The sequence below is a fragment of the Ammospiza nelsoni genome, chromosome 8, assembly GCF_027579445.1.
Source record: "Ammospiza nelsoni isolate bAmmNel1 chromosome 8, bAmmNel1.pri, whole genome shotgun sequence".
Classification (NCBI taxonomy): domain Eukaryota; kingdom Metazoa; phylum Chordata; class Aves; order Passeriformes; family Passerellidae; genus Ammospiza; species Ammospiza nelsoni.
The window spans coordinates 15,756,493-15,777,821 of record NC_080640.1 but is presented as its reverse complement, the minus strand read 5'-3'; the positions used below and the strand labels follow the sequence as shown (position 1 = coordinate 15,777,821).

Below are 21,329 nucleotides of genomic sequence, written 5' to 3'. Positions count from 1 at the left end.
GAGGGAAAGCTTGGCAAAAGCTGTGTTTCCAAGTTCTGTTTAGCAGCCAGCACCTGAGCTCAGACCAACTTTTAGTGTTGGGGCCATCTAGTGGGAGAGGAGGCACGGACAGGGAGACCAGGACATGCTCTGCGTCCGGATTTTTCATCCTATTCAGCTTTGGTGTGGCCGCCAGATACCTGGGCCAATGGAACAACGATCAGCAGATCACTGCCAGCATTGCAAACAAAGGACAACACAACTTTGAGGGCTACTTTAAAAAAAGAGAAAATGTGAAGCAGCACCTGAAATTCAAACAGCTGCTAAGGAAAGCAGGCTGTCCCCATGCAGCAGGAACCAAACAGTCAAGGCAGAGAGTTTCAAAGAAGATCAAGACAGGGAACACAAAATATGGCATGATTTCATGGATGTAAGCCTCCTCTCACTGGCTATTCCAGTTTGTTTGTTCATACTAATCCTTACAGCTCCACAGGGAAAAGGTAGTAGGGTGAAAGGCTTGTGCAAACCTCTCCCACTTGGCTTAGGCTACTCAAAGCTATGGGAGCAATCTTTGGGGTTGATTTTTTAGTTAATAAAGGATTTCTTGAACCATTGTGGAATGTTAACAGGTATATAGTGCAAGAAAATGGAACCTAGAGACTGGAGAATTAACCCATTAAGTTTTAGGTGCCAGAATTTGCATCTGCAAGTTAAGAGGAAGAACAGTGGGGTTCAAACAAACAAAAAGCCCAAGACCCAGCAGTAAGACTTCACAGAATGAAGAGGCACTGAAATAAAACTATTGTCTTTTGTGAAACGAGGGAGAGAACCATCCTCTCCTGACAGCACAAGACTGATGACATAGCTGATAATGTTTTAGCTAAATTAGACCTGGCACCATAAGAAAATTAGGTAAGTTTTATTCTGAGCAAAGTGCTTGTACATTTGTTTTCCATTTATTAATTTATTTGAAGTATCACAGTAAACAAAACCGAAATTGGAATAAAAAGCAGGTATAAAACCAGGCCACTTATTTACAGCTGATTAATACATAAGATGCTAACTCATAATGCTGGCAAAGCATATTTCCACATCCCTTTCTGGTACTTTAGATCTACTGAGAAACAGACAATTTCTTACTTGACCACATATATATATATATATATTTAACATAACAGCACCGTAATCTGCAGGGGTTTTTTTCTTCAAAACTTCGCAAGCTGCAACATATAAAAATGGAACCAAGGCATGAGACTGAGCAGGTAAATCTTTTGATTGAGCTTTGCATCACTGTATCACTACATAGACACTGAGAATACCCAAAAAAGTTGTGGCTCAGTAAGACAGTAAGATAGAAATATCTAAAAACAGGGATCTGCAGAGGATATATCTTAGTTCAGCAATCTTAAAGGATGCTTAGATTTCTGAAGAAACTCTTCTGTCATATCCTCCATTTTGTTCTCCACTGGAGCTGCAGATTTGTTCTCTTTACCCTTTTTGAGACTTCTTTTGTGCTGGGATTTAAAGAAAATATCCAATGTTAAGAGAACACAAAGATTTCAGACTTCTGCTCATGTGCAATGCAGTACATAGTGTTCTGAGAAAAAAACTTGATGTAACTCCTGAAAAAGGTTCCTAAGAGATTGCATTTACTCAAGAGATTGACTGTAGACATAGAGAAGCTCAGCAGCTATTTTTAAAGGGTCCCCAAGAAGAAAACATGCTCTCCCCAGCAAGACAATCCCTAGACTAACATACCAAGAAGTTTACACTGATGTGCTGGTAGAGCAAAAGGGTCAGAAGCAAGTAAGTATTAACAATGCCAATATTTCTGTCAAGCCTCTAAGAAAATACTGCATATACTTTCAACTCTCCCATTAACACATGCCTAGCAAATTATGACAATTTTCTTTATGGAAGATTATTTGCTGAGGAGTTTTCAACAGTCTGCCCAGCTTGTCAGAAATCTGCATTATTTTATCTACTATTGACTGCTATCATAATCTGCTGTTACTTTAGCACAAAGTTAACAAGGGATTTGTTAATCTACAGGATTTGAACAAGTTGTGAGACTCCCCTGAAATGTTAAGAAGTGACTTGAAACTACAGCACTGTTATGAAAGTACTATTTCTTCTCAAATACAAAGCTGTTTTGCTTATCTGAGGAAGTTACCTGGAAAAAAGGAATGCCACCATTTGTGTGACAATATACATTTGTATCCATTGAGTATTTGTCACAAGCAAGGCCTTCACTGGGTTCTTGCAACACTCCTTCTTCCAGCAGGTCCTAAAACAGAAGTTTTCCAGAAAGATGTATTTAATGTCTGAATTTCCTTAATGACTGTATTAAGAATGATCGTACCTATAAAAGACATGGAATTTCTATTTTTGAAAAACAAGAAAGAAATCTAAATTATTAATATCATTGCTTATTTTTCAAGAGATTATTTTTGTCAAGAGCTCAGCACATTTGAGCCCAAGTACACTGTAAAACACAAAGGCTACAACAGCCCTGGGGTTCCAGTCAACTCTCCAAAAGGGCCTGGAAAAACCTCAAAGATGTGAAATATTCATTCAAGACCCTCATTTGCCATTTATACACATACCTGACCTGCACTATCCTCCATCTCCTTTCCCACACTGCTTAGCATAGCATCAAGATTTGGTTGCCTTTGCCTCAGTTGCTCCAGAAGCAGCTGCCGGGGCTCTGTTCTCACAAGGGTGACAGGATAGGAGTAGTCTTTTCTCTGTGGAGTTGTCCCTGTAATGAAGATGATACAATTTTCAGTGTTTGCTTTAATTTCAGATCCACAATTTTATATCAACTCATTACAGAAATCATGCCTTGTTCACACACCATTCTTTGCACATATCTTAAAGGTGTAAGGCTGCCAGGTTATGTCCCCATCAACCTTCACTTATGAATTCTGGAACTCAAGCTGTTTTCTTTAAGACCATTCTGCCCCTGACCTGATTAAATACCTGTTGGAACATCCACTTTGAGATCCTCTTGCAGGAAACCATTAACCTGAGTTAGTCCATGCTGCACTTTTTCCTTAAGTGCCAGGTTCTGCTCCACAAGTATCTCCTGATCCACCTTTATCTGATCCAGAAGGCCATTTAGCACCTTCTCCTCAGCAACCTTTTGGCTGCCAATGTGGTCAGCAATTTCAGCTATTGCTTTATCACAATTTTCTTCATTTTTCTGAAAATGAAACAAAAAAACAACCCAACTAAAAACAAGTTAACAGGAAAGGTAAGACTATGGCCTCTTTTCTAAGATGTGGTGCAGGATTAGTGACATGACCTGAAACGAAACAACTGAGACCTCAAATTGAGAAGTTTCAGTGCCAGTTTTACACTCTCATTTTGACAGCTATCTTCAGAAGAGTCAGTTTCTTAGAAAGTATGATCACTTTAGAAAGCTAGTCACAAGAATAAAGATGATGCCATCTGGCCCAGACCAGACTCTTCATGCTTCTATGCACAAACCCTGCACAGAATTAGGATATTCACCTGAACGTGAACATCCTGTAAGTACTAGAACATTTATGCATTTGTAGGGGAAAAGGCAATTGTGTTTTCAGCCATTCCCACTGAAATGAAACTCTTGAAGTGTTCAGCAGGTGCAACAGATACAGAGGTCTTGAGACCAACAAATGCTTTTAGTTTAGAGTTTGACTTGATGCTTGGAGATCCCTTCCAACTCAGAGTATTCTGTGTGAAGGAAGTTTCTAGTGAGTTTTTCCTTCCAAAAGTTTGCAAAATATTGGATTTGCCTATTACAACAATAAAAATCAGGGTGGATGTGAAATTTGTGATAGAAATTAAGAAAATCCCCCAAAAAACGAGAGAGAAACTCTTAGATAGGAGGCCAGAATTTGTATATACTTAAAAGGAATACTTTCTCCCATATTGACTCAATCTGACCAATAAAGTCATTTGCAAACTCCAGAAAATAGCCTGCATGTGATCACTGTGCATCTCCCAAGGAGAGTACTGTAGATAAAGCTTTAGAATTAAACACCACCAAGATGATGCAAAACACTCAGATTACATGTACAAGTCAGTTGTATGGCATTAGCCATGACACCATTTTTTGAGGGTAGGGGCACTTGAAGTTCAAAGTCTTTCTCTTAATTTAGGCTTTTGATTTCCTCTAGTTACATCTTCTCAAGCTCAGTAACATGAGTCTGCTATCAAAAAAAACATAGTTTTGTTTTGACTACAACTTTTTTCTCCCCTCTATAAATTCTGCAGTAAAGTTTGTCTCAGGATGTTGCATTAGACTACAAATGACTATAAGTACCTTTTGTAAATACTGAAATTGCTGTTTCTCATCCTTTAATGACAACAGGTGCTGATTAGTAAAGTTGACCATCTGAGCAGTTGTAAATTCACCCCATGTATCGGTATCCTGAGCCACATTTTTGAGATTGGCGAGAAGATGTTGGCAGTGGTCATTGGATTCTTCCAGCATTGCCTTGTTTTCAGCATTTATGCTCCTGAGCTCTTGAGAGAAATGATCCAGATAGGCAGTAAATTTGCTGTGATTGGAATTTGTACTGCCGACTAAGTCTGTAGTTGTTCTGCAACAACATATTTGTAAGAGTTTAGAGATTTTGAAAGGTAGATTTTAACACAGTATACTTTTAGAAATATGAAACCAGAGCCAGTGAAATAGCACAGTTCCATCAAACTATTAATTATAATATTGTTGTTCTACTTATTAAATCTGCAGCACTTGCAGTAGGTTTGCTAAAAAAACAAAACCCCCACCAACCAAAAAACCCAAAAGAGAACAGAAAGACCCTAACCACAAATCAAAAACAACTTCAGCAAGACCTTAGTTATTCAGTCTGCAATTGAATGAAACATATTGCAACAGACATTATTATGCTTCATGCTAAACCTTTACATGTTCTGAAGTCCAGACACTGAGGGACACTCCTCAGCATATTGCTCCCAAAATGATACTTTCTTATCTCAACATGCTCAAGAGACAAGTTCAAGGGCAAGCCTTCTAGAACTACTGTTTACTCTGGGGAAAGGCCAACTCTGATCTACACTCTGTGGCAGAACCCAGCTCTAACACACAGGCCATGCCCAGCAGGCTTTATAAGCACATAAAGATGGAGAGCATCCAACTTTGAAGTTCTCTTTATATATATTTTATCTTGTGTAAGTGTACAGCAAAAAGAATGTGCCCCTTACAGGTGAACATTTTCTTGCATAGCAGTGATGGTGGTCTTCAGGCTTCCATTTCTTGTAAGTACATCAGTTAGGCTCTTCTGAGTCTCCTGAGCAAACAGGTCAAGCTGGCTTTGCAGTGAAGACATCAATTCAGCTGCACTCTACCAAGAAAATTACCACAAGTTTTGCTGTTAATTCTGCACTTGTTAACAGTCTTAAAGCATACTTGAATGCCTGAACTAAAAATGCAGAAAAGGCAGAGTTCTGCAATTCTAAAGCAGAAGATACAATTTTTGTGTAGTGAAGATACAGACACCTTCTTTTTGGAGATGTATGTAAATGGACATATAGTGATATACAGCAAGGGGAAGGGGGTTTTTGCTGCATTCCTACATAAGCTACCTAAAGCAGCCTAACAAAAGCTGAATAGAATTAGGATCAAGTTACCGTCCTCCTAATATTTTTGTGAAACAAGTACAATGGCTTACTATCACATAAGAGTTTAAATCAAAGCAAGCAATCACACTTGATGTGAGGATGTTTTTTTACTCCAAGGATACCTTTCTATGTGCCAACCTCATCATTTCCACTTCGTCTTTTAAGCTGTCACAATTATGCTGGAGCTGAGCAAAGCCACCGGCTGTTTGTTCCTGTATTCTTTTCAGTGTGAGAGAAAGATCTGCAAAGAAGGTATCCATTTCCTTTTTATGGTCCTCCATCTTAAAAAAAAAAGTTTTACTTATAGTTATATTTCTGTATCTTGATTGAAAAAACTGGTATTTTTCCCTAGCATAACGAGATAGACTAGAACTCTAACTTGAAGCAAAGGGCTTTATAAGTGCAGTATTGTTTACACTTATGGTTGTTAACAAGATAAAGCATCACATTCCCCAGGAAACAAAGGGACTACAGAAAAAGTCTGGTATGAAGGCAGAAGATTTTTGGAGTGGTAGGACTTGCCTAAGTTGACTTTTTTTTTTCCGATTTCTTAATATACTCTCCCCCTTGTATTTCAATGTATCATCGAATATTTGTTACATAAAGATTTAAGCATCTGTGTTTTGCCATTCTACTGTGGCACTCACACAAAAGGTTGTGCCAATACAGAGAACAAGCAAATTTACCACACCCAGGAGAGGAAAAAAGTCTGAAAGAAAGTTAAAAGACAGGACTTATAGAACAAGATAAAGGGGAAAAGGCCAGACAAGAAGTGGAAACACTCTGACATACTGCAGAAAAACAAAGAACATATTATCTGTAAATTAAATAGAAAGAGAGCATAAGGCAAGGAGCCAGGTTATGTGCATTACCTGGTCAGCCACAGCAGAATATTTCTTCATGTTACTCTGGAACTGACAATTTAACCCCAAGACAAATTCTACCATTGGTGTCAAGCTATTTACTGCTCTTCCTAATCCAGTCTGATGTTCTTCCTAGGAAGAGGAAAAAAAAAATTAAATCGGAACATGGCTGTTCCTTCATCTACATTTGCAAGAAGTTACTGTGTACATATCCATGTGCTCTATTATGGCAGTATATGCTATTTAGTACATTACAGCTTGTGGGAGTGACATGGGAGAGACAATCACGGTCAGGTGGTGAAGCAGACACAGGTAAAGAGCACCAGAAAAAATGCTATACATTTACAGAATCCCTTTTGATCAAAATCGGTTTTAAATATTTAAGTAGGAGCATGCAAATGTACTAACAATTAATCTCAGCAGCTCTGCTTTACAATCAAGTGATAGATTCTCATGCTGTGTTATTTTTTCAGATATGTGAGAAACTTCAGTAGACACCAATTCTTTAAGAGAGGCAAAAGATGCTGATACAACTGATGCAAGAATATCCGCTGTAGAAGAACTGGTAGACAGGAGGTCACCTGCAAAAGAAATCCAGAGTTACAAACTTTTTAAAAATTTCCCTGTAAGATAGAATTCTTTTTATTACTCATTACTTTATTGCCCCTCACAGGAAGGCTGTGGATCATCCCAGACACATCATTACTGGTGGAACTGTAACCATTATGCCACTTAAATAAAGCCACCTCTTTCCTAAAACAGATACATTTCAGGAAGTAGTCTTTGAGATTACAACAGGATGACTACTAATACAGGTATTACACTTACCTATAAGATTTGTGTAATATGTCAACATCTGTTGCTGCTTCAAACTGTTTTCAGTAATTGAATCTTGTATTTTGCTGAATGAAGCATTCATTTGTCCTGCAAAGGTATTTTGGACAGCAGCATTGTGCTGATCAACAGCCCTCTTACGGTCCAGTTTCGCATGGAGCCCAGACACATCTCTTGTCGTTTCTTCAACTGTACTTAGTAACTAGAATTTTTAAAGTTATTCCAGTAAGTCTTGAAACAAGAAGTCAAGCATTTATTATATAAGGAAAGGCAACAAAAGTTCCGAGTTAAAGAAGTTATCTCTCTAGGAAAACAGGTATTTCCCTTTACACCATCAAATTACAACTGTTCTGGACCCTGGTGTTATGTCATTTATGCTTTTAGAACATGGGAAAAAGTTACCTACTAGAGAATTTCTTCTGTTTTAAAATCAAAGCATTAATAAATTACTTCCTCAGTATTTAAGGAATAAAGGTATCATTTACCTCAGAATAGTAACTGAAAAATACCTGAGTGAGCACTTCAACTTTTTTTCTGAACAATCTGACAGTAAATATATTCCTCAATATAGTACTAAAACAAGAGGTTTTAGTACTAGTCCTGAGATAAACAATTTAGAATTCATAGAAATAGTGAAGTCCTTGTTTGTAGTGAGCATAAATAATTTCTGCACCTATTTGTCTCAAACACTCCACAACCCACATGTAAAAACCAGGCATTCCCTCCTAATCTTACAGGAATCCAAATAGCAAGAAATTGTCATGGTGCCTGAAGGTACAAGATTCATCAGTTTGCAGTTTAAATAGCAGGATACACTCTCTGCCTAACTCAAGTGTGTTTTGATAATTACTTATTCTGCAAAAAAACTCATAATAATAGATACTGCAAAGCACTGGAACTCCCATGACAAACTGGCCTGAAGGAAAGTTAGTTCCAGACCAACCAGAGTGTTTAGCAGTCAGCTGTCAACACTACCACAGAGAAAGTCCTGCAATCTAATCCTAGTTTTTAATTCAGGTCATGTCTCACTCACATCATGCTTTAGCAACAATAGCCCATCCAACTCCCAAAACCAGGAAGCTGTTTTACATTAGGAACAAGAACTGTGACAACCTGGCTAGCTGTGTCATGAAGCTCTTGTTCAGTATTTTCCAAAACTGAAACCACATATTCTTCTTCAGCCAGCTGAACTTTGGTTTCTTGCAGATCTTTCTGTGTTTCTTCCAGTTCTTTCTCCTTGATCTGCAAATCTGTTTTACACTGTTCAAGTTCATTTTTACTAACTCTGAATAGTTCAGTGACCTAAATAGGAAGACAATAATCAAAAAGGCAACACCACTTTTTACAAATGTGACAGTCTCATTTCACATCTCTCAAATTACACTACAATGACAGAAGGCAAATTGTCATCTAGCAATGTAACTTCAGCTGTAGGACTCCAGACTTAAATCTAAACTACAGGTTTGTATAGTCTCTGTAATCACTGAAAATATCAAGCCAACACCATTCTCACTGTAATAATTGCTTGCTTCTCCTCTGAAAACATAAGAGCAAACTACCATTACAGAACACAGAAAAGAATTCCACTGAATAAACATAACCAGATAGACTGAGAAGAGCCAGTAAAGCTGATTACATAGAGGAGTTACATCTACCAGCAAATTAATATCTACATTGCTCCTAAAGAAGGAGCTCCAATTTTTGTGTAATTTGTTAAAAGGAAGCTCCTGACCACTCTCCCCTCATTCTTTGTTCCTAAGCAGATAGATACCTGTCAACTGAGATTATATCATTTTACAAGCAGATTTTTTGCTAAAAATTCAGCAAAGAAAATTATAGTAGACAGGAAAACAGCTTTAAAAATAAGTACTGCGATCTGCAATTTCATATTCATTATTTCAAATTCCTAACTTCAAGGACTAGGAAGCTTCCATTCTTGACTAATTGGGGAACTTTAAGACCAACAACAACAAAACCAATCTTCTGACTGTTCTTTCTTCACACTTTTTTCCTCCTTTTGACAGGAGGAATGAATTTCTTCCATTTTTTGGCAGATTTCAACCACAGTTGAAAAACATCACTTACCCTTTTCACTTCTTCCTCCATGACACTGATTTTGTCAATATACTCTGTAATTTTTTCTTCCTGGACTGTCAGCTTTCCATTAAGGGCTCTCAAGCAAGGATTAAAATAAATGAACAAATTAGTTAAGTAAGAGGTAGTTTCAAGATTTACACTAAATTTTCAGTAATTTTGGAAAATTCTATACAAATAGCAAGTCATTTTCACTTAAGGCAGAGAAGATTTAAGGCAATTTTCTATTGTAAACTTTCTAGCCCTATTTAAAGTGAAGTTAAGTATATCAAGTTTACTTTCCTGTACTAGTGTCCACTGAAAAAATAAAAGGCTGCATGTGTAAATCTGCATGCTGGCTAATGCTTATAGCAAGTTCCACACATACATAAATTCCTCAGTGCAAGCCCATGAGATTTTATCTGTATAATCATTAATTTTGAAAGAACAAGTTGACCAAACAGCTAAGTTTTCCTAACTATCTGCAACTTCCTGGATGAAAAATATATCTGAAAGTATTTCTGTATAAGTATAGGTACCAGTATCTGAGATTTGATGCTAATTATTTTATAGAAATTTTGCAGACATACTCATAGTTTTCAGCAGAGATATAGACTCCATTTTTCTCTCGAGCAGCAGCAAGGTCTCGCTTCAGACGCTCAATCTCTTCAGTGTATTCCTGCACAAAGAAACAATCACATGAACATGAACATTTCTATTCTGGTTTTGATTCAGCTTAACAGATACCTCACAAAGGTAGTGCTCTACAGAAGTGTTGCATAAGCACAAGAGCAAAGCACTTCACCTCTCTTCTAAATTCAGTACAGCACTATTTAAATTCATATCATTGGCTATATGTAGAGCACTGAGACTTTCCATTTGAAGGTCATACTTGGTTGCATTTAGCAGCTTACAACAGGAATCCCAACTTCCTTAGGGACAGAGCTACTTTACATTGGCTCTTCACTTGTACTTACTGACAAGTTCCCTCTAATTCAATCACTTTCTAGGGAAAGTGCAAAACTACAAACATGTAATCCCCACAGTCATAGCTAGTAGCAATAGCCCTCTGTTCAACTTCAGTCTTATTAACAGTGCCAGTATCTGCAGAGTCCATGGCAATCTAAGTGCAGCTTTAGTTTAAAAGCATCAGTTCAGTAATTAAAATCACTTCAGAGAAGCACAGCTACTAGTTAGTTTCTTCTGTACTCATAACTCCTGTACAGCAAAGATTACATTAACAAGAAGTCATACCTAACCTGTAACTTAATTTTTTAAGATATCTGTCTAGTTACCTTAATAAGAGCTTTTTTGGTTAGCTTCTGATTAACTTCAGGCTTGTTCATGATGTTCTTTGCTCTATGGGCATATTCCAGTGTACTCAATGTTTCCTGTGAAAAACAGATGTAACACTAGGTCAAGCTGATGAATTAACTCATATTTCTGTATCATTAGTAAAATTATTCCTAAAATATTACTTATTTTAGGAATAGGTTTTCAGACTTAAAATTTACCTCAAGATTTACAGATGCAGGTGAAATTGTGGCAATTATTGATGTTTTTGTCCGTCCTCCAAGAGAGTCTTGAAGGATTCTTGTGAGTTTAGATTCCCTGTATGGAATATGAGGGGTTCTTTCCACTAGAGCAGTAATAACTCTTCCAAGTGTCAGCAGAGACTGGTTGATATTTCCAGCTTCACGAGCTCTTTTGTCAACAGCCCCAGATCGACCAATGTTTTCACTTCCTGCAAGATCAACCTGAAAGGCAGGTTATACTTCTGTCTCAATCACTCTGAAGAATGCTTGCCCCAAAGTCTTGTAGAATACATAAAAGAGCTAACTAGTTTTTCAGGAGACACTGGGGTGACAAATGGGACTGATATTTTTCAGAGTGACAAACGCACTTCACATCACTTTATGAAAGCAATAATTTTTCCCTTTATCAGGAAAAAACTCTAATAAACTCCAGTACATAGCTAAAAATTCTATCAATGACACTTAGTTCAATACTTACCAAGTTTAGCTTTCCAATTTTAACAAGTTCTTCTCCATCTACTGTTGTTTCTTTCATATGGATGGTGATTGAAAACACAGAGTGGGAACGGCTGCAAAAGAAACCAGTTTCAGATGTTCCATTAAAGCCAAATATTAGTTGCTATTTGACTGCTGCAAGTTTTGTGCTCTTTATAGAGAATACATTTAGCCCATGAACTACAAAGTACATTTTTAATACACAAAGTTATTCTGCTAAGTAGAATTTTGTGTGTGTATATATGAATTTGTATTTAAAACCAGTGATGAGGCAACTGGTTGACATTTGATTTATTCAATCCTATAGATTTTCTCTTATTTCAAGGAAAACCAAGAGAAATGCCTTCATTTTGCTTAACTTTGAGTATTCTCAACTCACAAGCATCACATGAAAACTGACTTGCAATTTTTTTTTTCAGTCCTTGTGCTAAGAACAGTTTCACAGAATGTGAGATTAAGGAACATAACTTTCCTTATGCAGGCTAAGAAAATTCAGCAACTAGTTGAATTCAATATTAAAAATTTAGAAGTTCAATTAATTTTTCAATCAAAAACAGTAATACAGTTTAAGATCACAGAATCACGGAATGGTTGCATCTAGCTCCAACCCTGCTACCATGGGCAAGGACACCTTCCACTAGACCAGGCTGCTCAAAGCCCCATCCAACATGGCCTTGGACACTTCTAGGGATGGAGCACCCACAATTTCTCTGGTCAACATGTTCCAGTGTTTCACTATTCTCATAGTAATAATGATTTCAGGCTGAGTTTATTGCTTTAATAAGCTTTTACTGTAGGAAGCTGACATATATAGGAAGCCATAGATGTCAAATAACACCAGTTTGACCATACATAAAACACCTCTGGCACATCCATTTCCAAAATTCCCTGGAATCTCAGACAAAATGAGTTCTGTGTTCCAATCAGTAGCAGAAAATACCCATTTCCTTCCACCACTAGACAGACATGCTCAGTATATCTTGAAATTAAAATACAATACAGAGAGAGTACATTCCTTACTGTTCCAGCACTGGATCACTACTTTTCACAGTGATATAGATTTCACATCTGCAGCTCAAGAATGTGAAAGCAGTAATAAAAAGAATGCTATTTCTGACCCAGGTGCCCCTATTACATTCTATGACCTGCAACCACACGAAGCAGCCCTTATTGCCATAGAATATTATCCCCAGCTTCCACAACCTAATTTGCAAATTTTACAGAAGCTGGCTGGGGTTAAACCATGACTCCCCTTCATACTCCTATTGCAATCATCCCACAGCAGGCGGTAAGGAAGATATTGTAACTCTGGCATTCTAACCAACATTTGATAGTCTGCACTGTGAGAGACATGATGTCATGTTTGCACTAGCTGCTTACATCTTCAGTAAGATTCTGTTTAACAAAGAACAAAACAAGGTTTCTGAAATGGGGAAGACTTTTACCTGGAATATGCGTTCATGTAAGTAGCTGCGGTTGTTCTTTTGGCTGCACCCCTTTCCAGGATTTGGTAAACTTGATTTTTGTTGTGTACAGTTACTTCCTCCAAGCCTTTAATAATTACACCCCTCTGTCAGAAATTAATACATGCTTATTATACATCTCTCAACAATTCAGAAAGCCTCAAGACAACAAATTTTGTAGCACTCACCTTATTTCGAGGATCATCAAACATCTGCAGTCTTTCTCCAACATCAGGAGTAGGATTCAGAAGATCAAAAAGCTCCTCATTATAGATTTCCAAAAGAGAGACTTTCACTGAAAATTCGGTTCCATTCTCTGTGAGCTTTTCAAATATTTGATGCAATGTACGGGGTATGATACCTGCTAGTGGATCCTATAAAATAAAAAGAAATATTTAATTTATAAATGTACTGAAAGAGATTTGGAGCTAGGGCATAGAGTTTCAACTAAACAGTCTGACTGGATATAAATAAGAATAAAGATGACCTTCCATATAAAAGTCACCAAGAGTTGAGTGTAATACATTAAAGATATTAAGTTGTTGGGAGTTTAGCTGACTAGAGACTGGAAAAGTACAAGGCCATTGCTAATTCCAAGTCCTGCACCTGCAAGATAGCATGTCCTTGGGCCTAGCTGGGTATGATAACAAGTAGACAGAGAGACATGGGAAATAGGGAATGTTGGCCCAAAGGAATGAGGAAGAGTTGATGGTATAGTTTAACCAATGGATTGCTTGGCTTACAGAATATTCATAAGCTTATTACTTGCTGTATAAGTGTCTGATGCTCTCTTCAATAAACTGAACTTGCTGTAGACTCGTATTGAGTCCTGAGTTTTCCCTGCACCTGACAAATGGCTCGTCCCAGACAAACGGACCATTCTGCAACATTAAGTTGTCCTTTTCATATAAATGAAGGAGATTATTTGTTAATCTACAAACATTTAAGGAAAGTCAGCTTCAGAATTTGAAAGGCATCAACTTTTGGTTTTCTTTAGTCTTCTGCAGTTTCCAACTGTCAACTACAGTACAGACAAAAATCTCAGAAGTGATAATATACCTCTTCCCAAGTATATTCTTCATTGGGTGACCGTTCCCCTTCCATTGTGAAGGTCTTACCAGTACCAGTTTGGCCATAACTGTGAGAATAAAAATTAAAATGTAAACAATAAACTAAAATACAAAAAGTTTCCTAACGCTAATTATTGGCTTACTTACGCAAACACCGTGCAGTTGTAGCCCATAATGACTTCATCCAAAATGGGACACACGACACTCCGGTATACATCAATCTGCTTTGCCTGGGCTCCAAAAACCTATTGGCACAAGACAACACGTCCCATTCAGCCATACAATAATGTGTAACATCACACCCAGTATTAGCTTGTTTCTGGAAGACCCCAAGCAGTTACTAACCATATCAAATGTGTAAGTCTTTCTTGATGACTTATCTGTCACTCCTCCAGTGCGGACACTGACTTCCTTTCTGGCTTGATCACAGTCCACAACAGCGTAGGAGCTCACCTTCAGTTCTGAGGCATTAAAAGGCCTAAAAGGACAGGAGTCAGAAATATCAGACTGAAATCATTGAAATCAATCACAAGAACACAAACAGATGAAGCAGTAATGTCACTCAGTTTAAGGATCTAGAATAGTAAAACTGGGCAAAAACCCCAAAGTCTTTAACTTTATCTGTTTAATAATTAAGAAAAAATGCCGCAGTTTGGCAGTTTGCAGGCCCTTTTTTCCACTGTGAGACAATTCAGGCATCCACAGCTTTTTGTTTGTTATATACATATTTTTAACAGGCCTATAACCACTTTCAAGATCATATAGATGCTCACATAGCTAACAGGCATCAGGACACGTTCAGTTGCAGGGGGCAGAAGATTAAACATATCAAGCAACTGTCTAAATAAGAGCCTTAAAAAATCCAAAAGACACTTATTACATGCAAGTCAATGCAATAGTGAATCAAATGCTGATAACAAAACACTCTAAAGCACCAAAAATACCAAGAGACCCTACTAATCGCAGGACAGTAAGCAGCAATACCAGAACCTTCAGGTACTGATGCACCTGAATAAAACAACGAGGGGGGGGTGTGTGTGGGGGGTGGAATACACATTAATTTAAAGTGGATTATTGAAAGGTAATAGTAAAATATTTAACACAGTAACAATAAAATTTTTGAACTTTATGGTGAGCATCTTGTTTCACCACTAAGTTAATTCAAACTTGGTGCACGACACTTTTCTTAAAGAGACATTTGCCACTATTTCTCCTGAAATGTATGGAAATACCCTAAAAGGCATTAAATCCTATTTTATTCTTCATTTAGTAGTGCTACTGTACTGAATGTCTATGCTACCTATATGTAGGTGACCTGAGCAGTCAGCTTGAAAATATAACTTCTACAAGCTTGTACTCTAAAATATCTTAACACTAGAGACACTTCAAATACTCTTTCAATTGTAATTAAAGAAAAAAAAAGAAAAGAAAAGAAAAAGAAAACAAAGAAAAAAAAAGAAAAAAGAAACAAAACACAAGAAAACCACAACACACGGCACCTCGAGTTTCCTGAACCTTGTGGCTAACATTTCTCCCTCAATACATCACTGAGGCTGAAGTGTCAGATTCTAAACAGACCATGGGACACCTGGGTGCAAGATTGACTGATGACAACACAAGATCACTAAAATCTGGTGCAGAGGAGCAAGTCACAGCTTCAAGCTCGTGACTTTGAAAGTAACAGAGCAATGAACACATTCTGCTGTGTAACCATGAAACACTGACCCAGTCCATGGCAGGAGGCACAAGAGCCCACAGCTGTGCTACTAAGGGAACAATTTAGCTGGGCTGGAGTAGGCATACAGATCATCACCATCACACAAGGAGCTGCCTGGTGTGCCATGGAGACATTTGATCTCAAGTTCATCCCCATAGCTATGAAGCACATTATGCATATTAACAATACTAATGGATGCATTTTGAGTTTCCAAATTAATGTTTTACCACAGCTCAATAAACATGCTGCTTGAAAAGATTTATTATATGCTAAGATTGATCAGGTTTTGGGAACAAATCAGGACACCAAAGAACACAGATGCATCTGCTTTCATATCTGTAAGATAAGGACAATCTGATTGGATGCAAAAGAAAAAAGAAAGGTGGAAGAAACACTTACTAGCTCAAAGAAACTGAAGCTATTAAAAAAAAAAAAAAGCTCTGCAAAGGCATGAGCAGGCAAGGAACTTTTAAGAGGTTAGAAACTAACTCTTGACATAGTAATTAATCTGTGGGCTACAACAACAGCAGAACACTCCACTGTTGATAGTCCTAATGCTACTTTCATAGGGAGCATCATATGTAGTTAAAATAGATATTAATACTTGATAAAGCTATTCCAGAACAATTAAGAGAGATAAAAACAAAACAGCTGCTCTTGACAGTATTTCAAATCCAATTGCTCAAATAAACTTATTCTCTTGCAATAGCCTTGAGTCACAACACTTTCACCAATCCCACATTTGTTTCAGAAGCTTTATAGGTGCATTGCAAACATAAGGCTAAATTGATTTTAATTTCTATATTCATTGTGCACGTGTAAAAGCAAAATTTGTAAGTTTGAGAATTTGACTGCAAAAGGCATTTAAAACATAATACATAAACTAATATTTTGAGGTCTGGCTCAAAAAACCCCTAACTTCTACAGGTGATTTAAACATAATACATAATACATTACCAATATTACAGTTTTAACATACAGTGCTTTAAGATTATTTAAGACCTAGCACTAGTATGCAATCCTTTAAAACCACCTCAGAATTACAAAGAAAACCTAATATTATAGTACATGAAATTTATCATTTCATACAAAAAAAGCAAATTCATCTCATTTGGTCATTTTTAATTCAGCAGGTGACCGCCACCCCATTGTTTGTCCCCGGTAAAGTCTGCATCAATGAAGTTATATCACAGAGGGAGTAACAGCATTTTTAGCTGTCAAAGCTTAGCAACTTCCCACAGGAGCTCACAGAAGGGCAAAATTCAGCCTGGGTTTTGTGTGTCTCGAATATCACACTAATTCTGCGTAGCTCTTCCTGAGCTTCCAACACAGCTCCATACTGGGTGTGCTGAATGAAGACCGCAAACTGCAGCTTTTTGCCTTTTTAAGCTATAAAAAATCGCTCATAACAGCCTTAGTTCTGCGGAGGCGCCGCTTCCTCGGGAGGCACCGGGGGCCGCGTCAGCCGCAGAGCGGTGCCCGGGACAGGCGGCTCCCAGCGCGGTGCCGAGGCCGCTCAGGAGTACGGGGGGCACGGGGCGGGGGGTGGCTCCCTCGCCCGCGATCCCTCCGGGTGGACACACCGGTCCCCCGGAGCACGTACCCGCAGCCGGACACAGCGGCCCGGCAGAGCCACAGCCGCACAGTGTCTGTCGCAGGGCGGCGGCCTCGGCCCGCCGGCCCCGCGGGCTGTCCGGGGCACCGAGCACAGAATGTTGGGCCCGAGTCCCGGAGGCACCAACGCGGGACCTCCCCGGGGCTTGCCCGCGGACCGGCCCCCAACGCTCGCCCAGAGAAGGGCCGCCACGCTTACCTGCACCGCACCACCACCTGGATGTTCTTGCCCTTCTCCTCCTTCTTGGCGCCGCCGCCCTGGGAGCCGAAGGAAGCCATGGCGGGACGGGCACGGCACCGAAACGCTACCGCGGACCCGGGGCTCGGTTCAACCGCGCGCGCCCCCGCCAACGCCGCTTTGAACCGCGCACGGCCCGGCCCGGCCAATCAGCGGCGGCCCCGGGGCACCACGGGAAGGGATTTCAAATCCTGGGGGTGGCGCGCGCCGCAGCTGCAGCGCTGCCCCGCCCCGCCGGCGGCGCCGTGAGGGCGGGGAGTTAGAGCGGGCCGGGCTCCCCGAGCCCCCGGTCCCGCTGAACTTGACACGGTACCTGCTGTCCACCCGTTCCTACCGTAGGGCCCGTCTGCGCCGCCAGTACCGCGAGGGGCCAACAGGACAGTGTCTGGTCTTCTCTGCGGCTGCCGCTGACACCCACGGGTCTGGGGGCAGCCAAACTCCCCGCCTGCTATCAATTTTCCACGGTCACGTAATCCATGGAACCCTTTCTCACAGGTCAAGCCCTCCGTTCTTCTGTCCCTTCTAGCTCTCCAGCTGGCCCACGATTTCGTTAAACATCATAACAAATAAATACAACTCGCCAATGCCTTGTGGAATTGTAGTGTTACTTGGCCCGTTTAAAACAATGCCCAGGTTTCTATTTACCCAGTGGGGCACAGCGCTTACCACTCCCAGCAGGGCCCCGGCTGCCCCCTCGGCCGGAGGTGCCCCAGTGCAGGTTGCCAGGCAGACCCTACTCCCAGCCGTGCACCTCTGGCCATCCCTGCAGAGCTCTGCTCTGGTCCCTCTGCGCCTTGTGCACGCCTCAGCTCAGGCAGGTCTGCAGCACAACTCGTCTGTGTCGGTCTGAATGCCACACCTAACTTCCCCGTATTTACAAGTTGGTATTGCCTTATCGAGTAGTGGGGAAATTGTATGTAAGAATGAAAATAAGTAGTTACAGGTTCAGGACAAAGCACCACGGGTGCACCACATCCATCCTTTTATTTTGAAACTACATCGTGTGAACCACTTTGCCATTTATGTCACCGTGCCTTCCCTGTGAGAGCTTCCTCTGAGGCACTATTAAATGCTGTGCTAGGTGGAGATCTATGACAGGATAAGAGGTCTTCTGGGTAGAAGTGAAGAAGCAGATGTTAGAGGAGATTCAACTTGTCTGATGTGCTTTTTTTTGTTAAAACTGTACTGGCTCCTACAGCCCATCATCTACCTGTTACGGCCTGCAGTACTACAGTGCTTTGCTCTTGTTCTGGGCCCTTCACAATTTCTGAAATTTAGATTGCCCATCTATATAATTTTGCAGGTGTCCACACCCTTTTCCCCCCCTAAAGTTAGCTGCTTTGAATCTTATTATACTACTTTCCTCCGTGAATTCTTAAAGTTAATAACAAATTAATCCTAACGCATAAGGCTTGCAGTCATTTTCCTGACAGTGATATGAAGCAACATCCCACTATGCTCCTCTACCATTTATCTGAAGAGTCAGAACAATGCCAGAGCCAATCAATCTTAAGTTACGTGCAAAGAACAAACAGTGAACACTAAAAATCACAACACCACATTTTGTTTCAGCTAATTAAAGATTTAACCAAACAAGAAAATAAATATAATCCACGGCAAACATATTTAAACTAACTTCATTATTTGCTTTTTTGTGTACCATCTATGCTAACAGCAAAAATCACTTGTACTGACAGTTGTGCAATAGCTACTGCTAGACTGAAAAGTCAAATACAGGTATGCAAATAATCTAAATATTTACCTTTTGCTCTATACACCTTCATATGGATCACACAAAAGAAGGCAGCACTGGAACACAAGAATTCCTCCAAATAATGCATTTTTGTTCATTTCTAAATGAAAAAATCCATTATTTTTCCTGAAAATATAACATCTCTCACAAACACGGAAGAGATCATTTAAACTTGCATTAAAGCAGTAAGAATTTATTTGATTACTGAAAGTTAAATTTGGCCAATAGCTACCTTTGCTATAGCTGTGGGAAGTGGAAAACGTGTATTTCTGGTAATCAAGTTAGCTTAAAAAAGCATACAGATTAATGGCTGCAAGTCTGTTTTACAAGGTCAGCTTATAGCATAGGTTGTACATTTCCTTAGAGTAGGTAGAGCCTAATGATACTAATACACCATAAATACAAACTGAGTAACAGGGAGCTAACATTTCCAGAGCAATAAAAATAAATATGAGAAAAAGGAAACAAGAATATTCAGGCCACAGTCATTGGGAGAATGACCTTTAAGAAGACAGGTAGTTCATCTGTGACAAATGTTTTATTTTGTTTAAATAGAGACAAAGACATTACAGAAATCTGAATTATATAATAGCACACACAACAGCAAATGTAGCAATTTCAGAAGAGGGTATTAATCCCCACGTATGGATCAAGAAGGACAATTTTAAAGTAAGGCTTGCAAGCAAAAAGCCATTAAATTGCAGTGGTATTCATAGACAAAACAAACACTGTTTTCCTAGGGCCTGTATCAGATCACCTGGGGAATGGTAGGTATGGAGGCCTGAAAAGTAGTAAAATTGTTTACATGGAACATGATTACCTACAAATTAAAAAGGTTATATAAGGTATAATAATGGAGAGATATAATTAATACAAATTATAAGGTTCAGTGAGACTTCTTCAAGGCTTAGTAACACCTGATTTGATTCCCAACATGGTACACAATGTATCACCTGTATTGAGCATGTGGAGAGTTTAATATTTAATATTATCAGTGACATAGTAAAGAAAATTGTTGATTAATTGCATATTCACATTAAAGGGGAAATCACCTGCACTTCAGACAAACATAAACCAAGCTGTAGCCTTTGAACAGCCTGATCAGTTGGCCAGTAATATTCTAAACTCTGTGTTGTCCACATACAGTAAGTTAAATAACAAGAACTGACTCTCAATAAGTACTGCTATATTCTCAGCTGAGAAGTCTACCTTCAGTCAAGGTAAAAGGATAACTATGTCACTGTTAAAAGAACAGAGAAAATGCAATAAATTAAATACCTTATTGTTAAAAATTAGGGACTCAATGCACATAACAGGATTAAAACCAGAACTGGTTTCAACTAACCAGGAAAATACACAGAATAAAAGAGTTCTTTTTTTTAGGCTTGTGTGCCAGATCACTGTCCAACACAGACAGTAGCACTTTTATAAATTTTATAGTCACAGTAATAAAAAATTAGCAGTAACATAGGGGGATGTATGCATTTGTGTGATAAGCTTAGAGTTAAGCTAGTAATTTTCCATACAGTTACCTATTTTCAGTTAAGATGTGCAGCTAGATGACATCATTTACACAACAAGAAAAGAAATAATGAATGTGAAAATTGGAAACACACAGACTGAAGCAACATAAAACGTCTCTTTCGCCTCGTTTCCTTTAACTTAATTCTTTAATTAATTTAATTTTATTCATTCAGTACTTTTATCTTGGGAACAGCCAATGGACAATCCTTTTTTCATGTATGTCTTGTCATGAAATTGCTGCTATTTATTTTGGAGTGGAAATAACAATCATGAGTTATGCTTTTTTTTCAGCACAAGGCCAGTTTGCTACAAAGCTCTATTATATGCAATTACAATTCAAATTTAATCCACAATTTTATCTATGTGGAAAAGCCATGCTTACATTAGAAGCCTAACAAGATTATACTTAAGAGTTTCACACTTAACTGTGTCTCAGCTTTCAGGCCATACATAAAATACTGTTTCATTCTAAATTATTTTTAACCTACCTACTTTGAAGATCACTTTCCCTCACTGCACATTTATGTCACATATCCTGAA

The 21,329-nt window shown here is 38.9% G+C and overlaps 1 protein-coding gene across 1 annotated transcript; it reads right to left on the bottom strand.

The window, feature by feature from the left end:
* Positions 1-882: 882 nt before the first annotated feature.
* KIF11 (kinesin family member 11) lies at positions 883-17,618 on the bottom strand. Its single transcript, XM_059476961.1, has 22 exons — positions 17,474-17,618; positions 14,289-14,421; positions 14,091-14,188; positions 13,933-14,011; positions 13,062-13,247; positions 12,856-12,980; positions 11,394-11,484; positions 10,895-11,137; positions 10,676-10,771; positions 9,971-10,059; positions 9,393-9,480; positions 8,421-8,609; positions 7,302-7,509; positions 6,882-7,054; positions 6,483-6,605; positions 5,733-5,891; positions 5,194-5,333; positions 4,289-4,568; positions 2,962-3,184; positions 2,586-2,740; positions 2,153-2,266; positions 883-1,493 (listed from the first exon to the last, which is right to left on the bottom strand). Exons 1-22 carry the CDS (start codon positions 17,551-17,553, stop codon positions 1,371-1,373), a joined length of 3,195 nt encoding a protein of 1,064 aa, XP_059332944.1. The 5' UTR covers positions 17,554-17,618; the 3' UTR covers positions 883-1,370.
* Between the last annotated feature and the right edge of the window lie 3,711 nt (positions 17,619-21,329).

Bases quoted from the DNA above. Each gene is read 5' to 3' on its own strand.
- KIF11 (XM_059476961.1), bottom strand. From the start codon at position 17,553: ATGGCTTCCTTCGGCTCCCAGGGCGGCGGCGCCAAGAAGGAGGAGAAG. The intron at 4,569-5,193 runs GTAAGGGGCACA...ATGTTGTTGCAG, and splicing joins ATGCAAGAAAATGTTCACCT to AACAACTACAGACTTAGTCG. The intron at 1,494-2,152 runs GTAACTTCCTCA...TTTAAATCCCAG, and splicing joins GTGGCATTCCTTTTTTCCAG to CACAAAAGAAGTCTCAAAAA.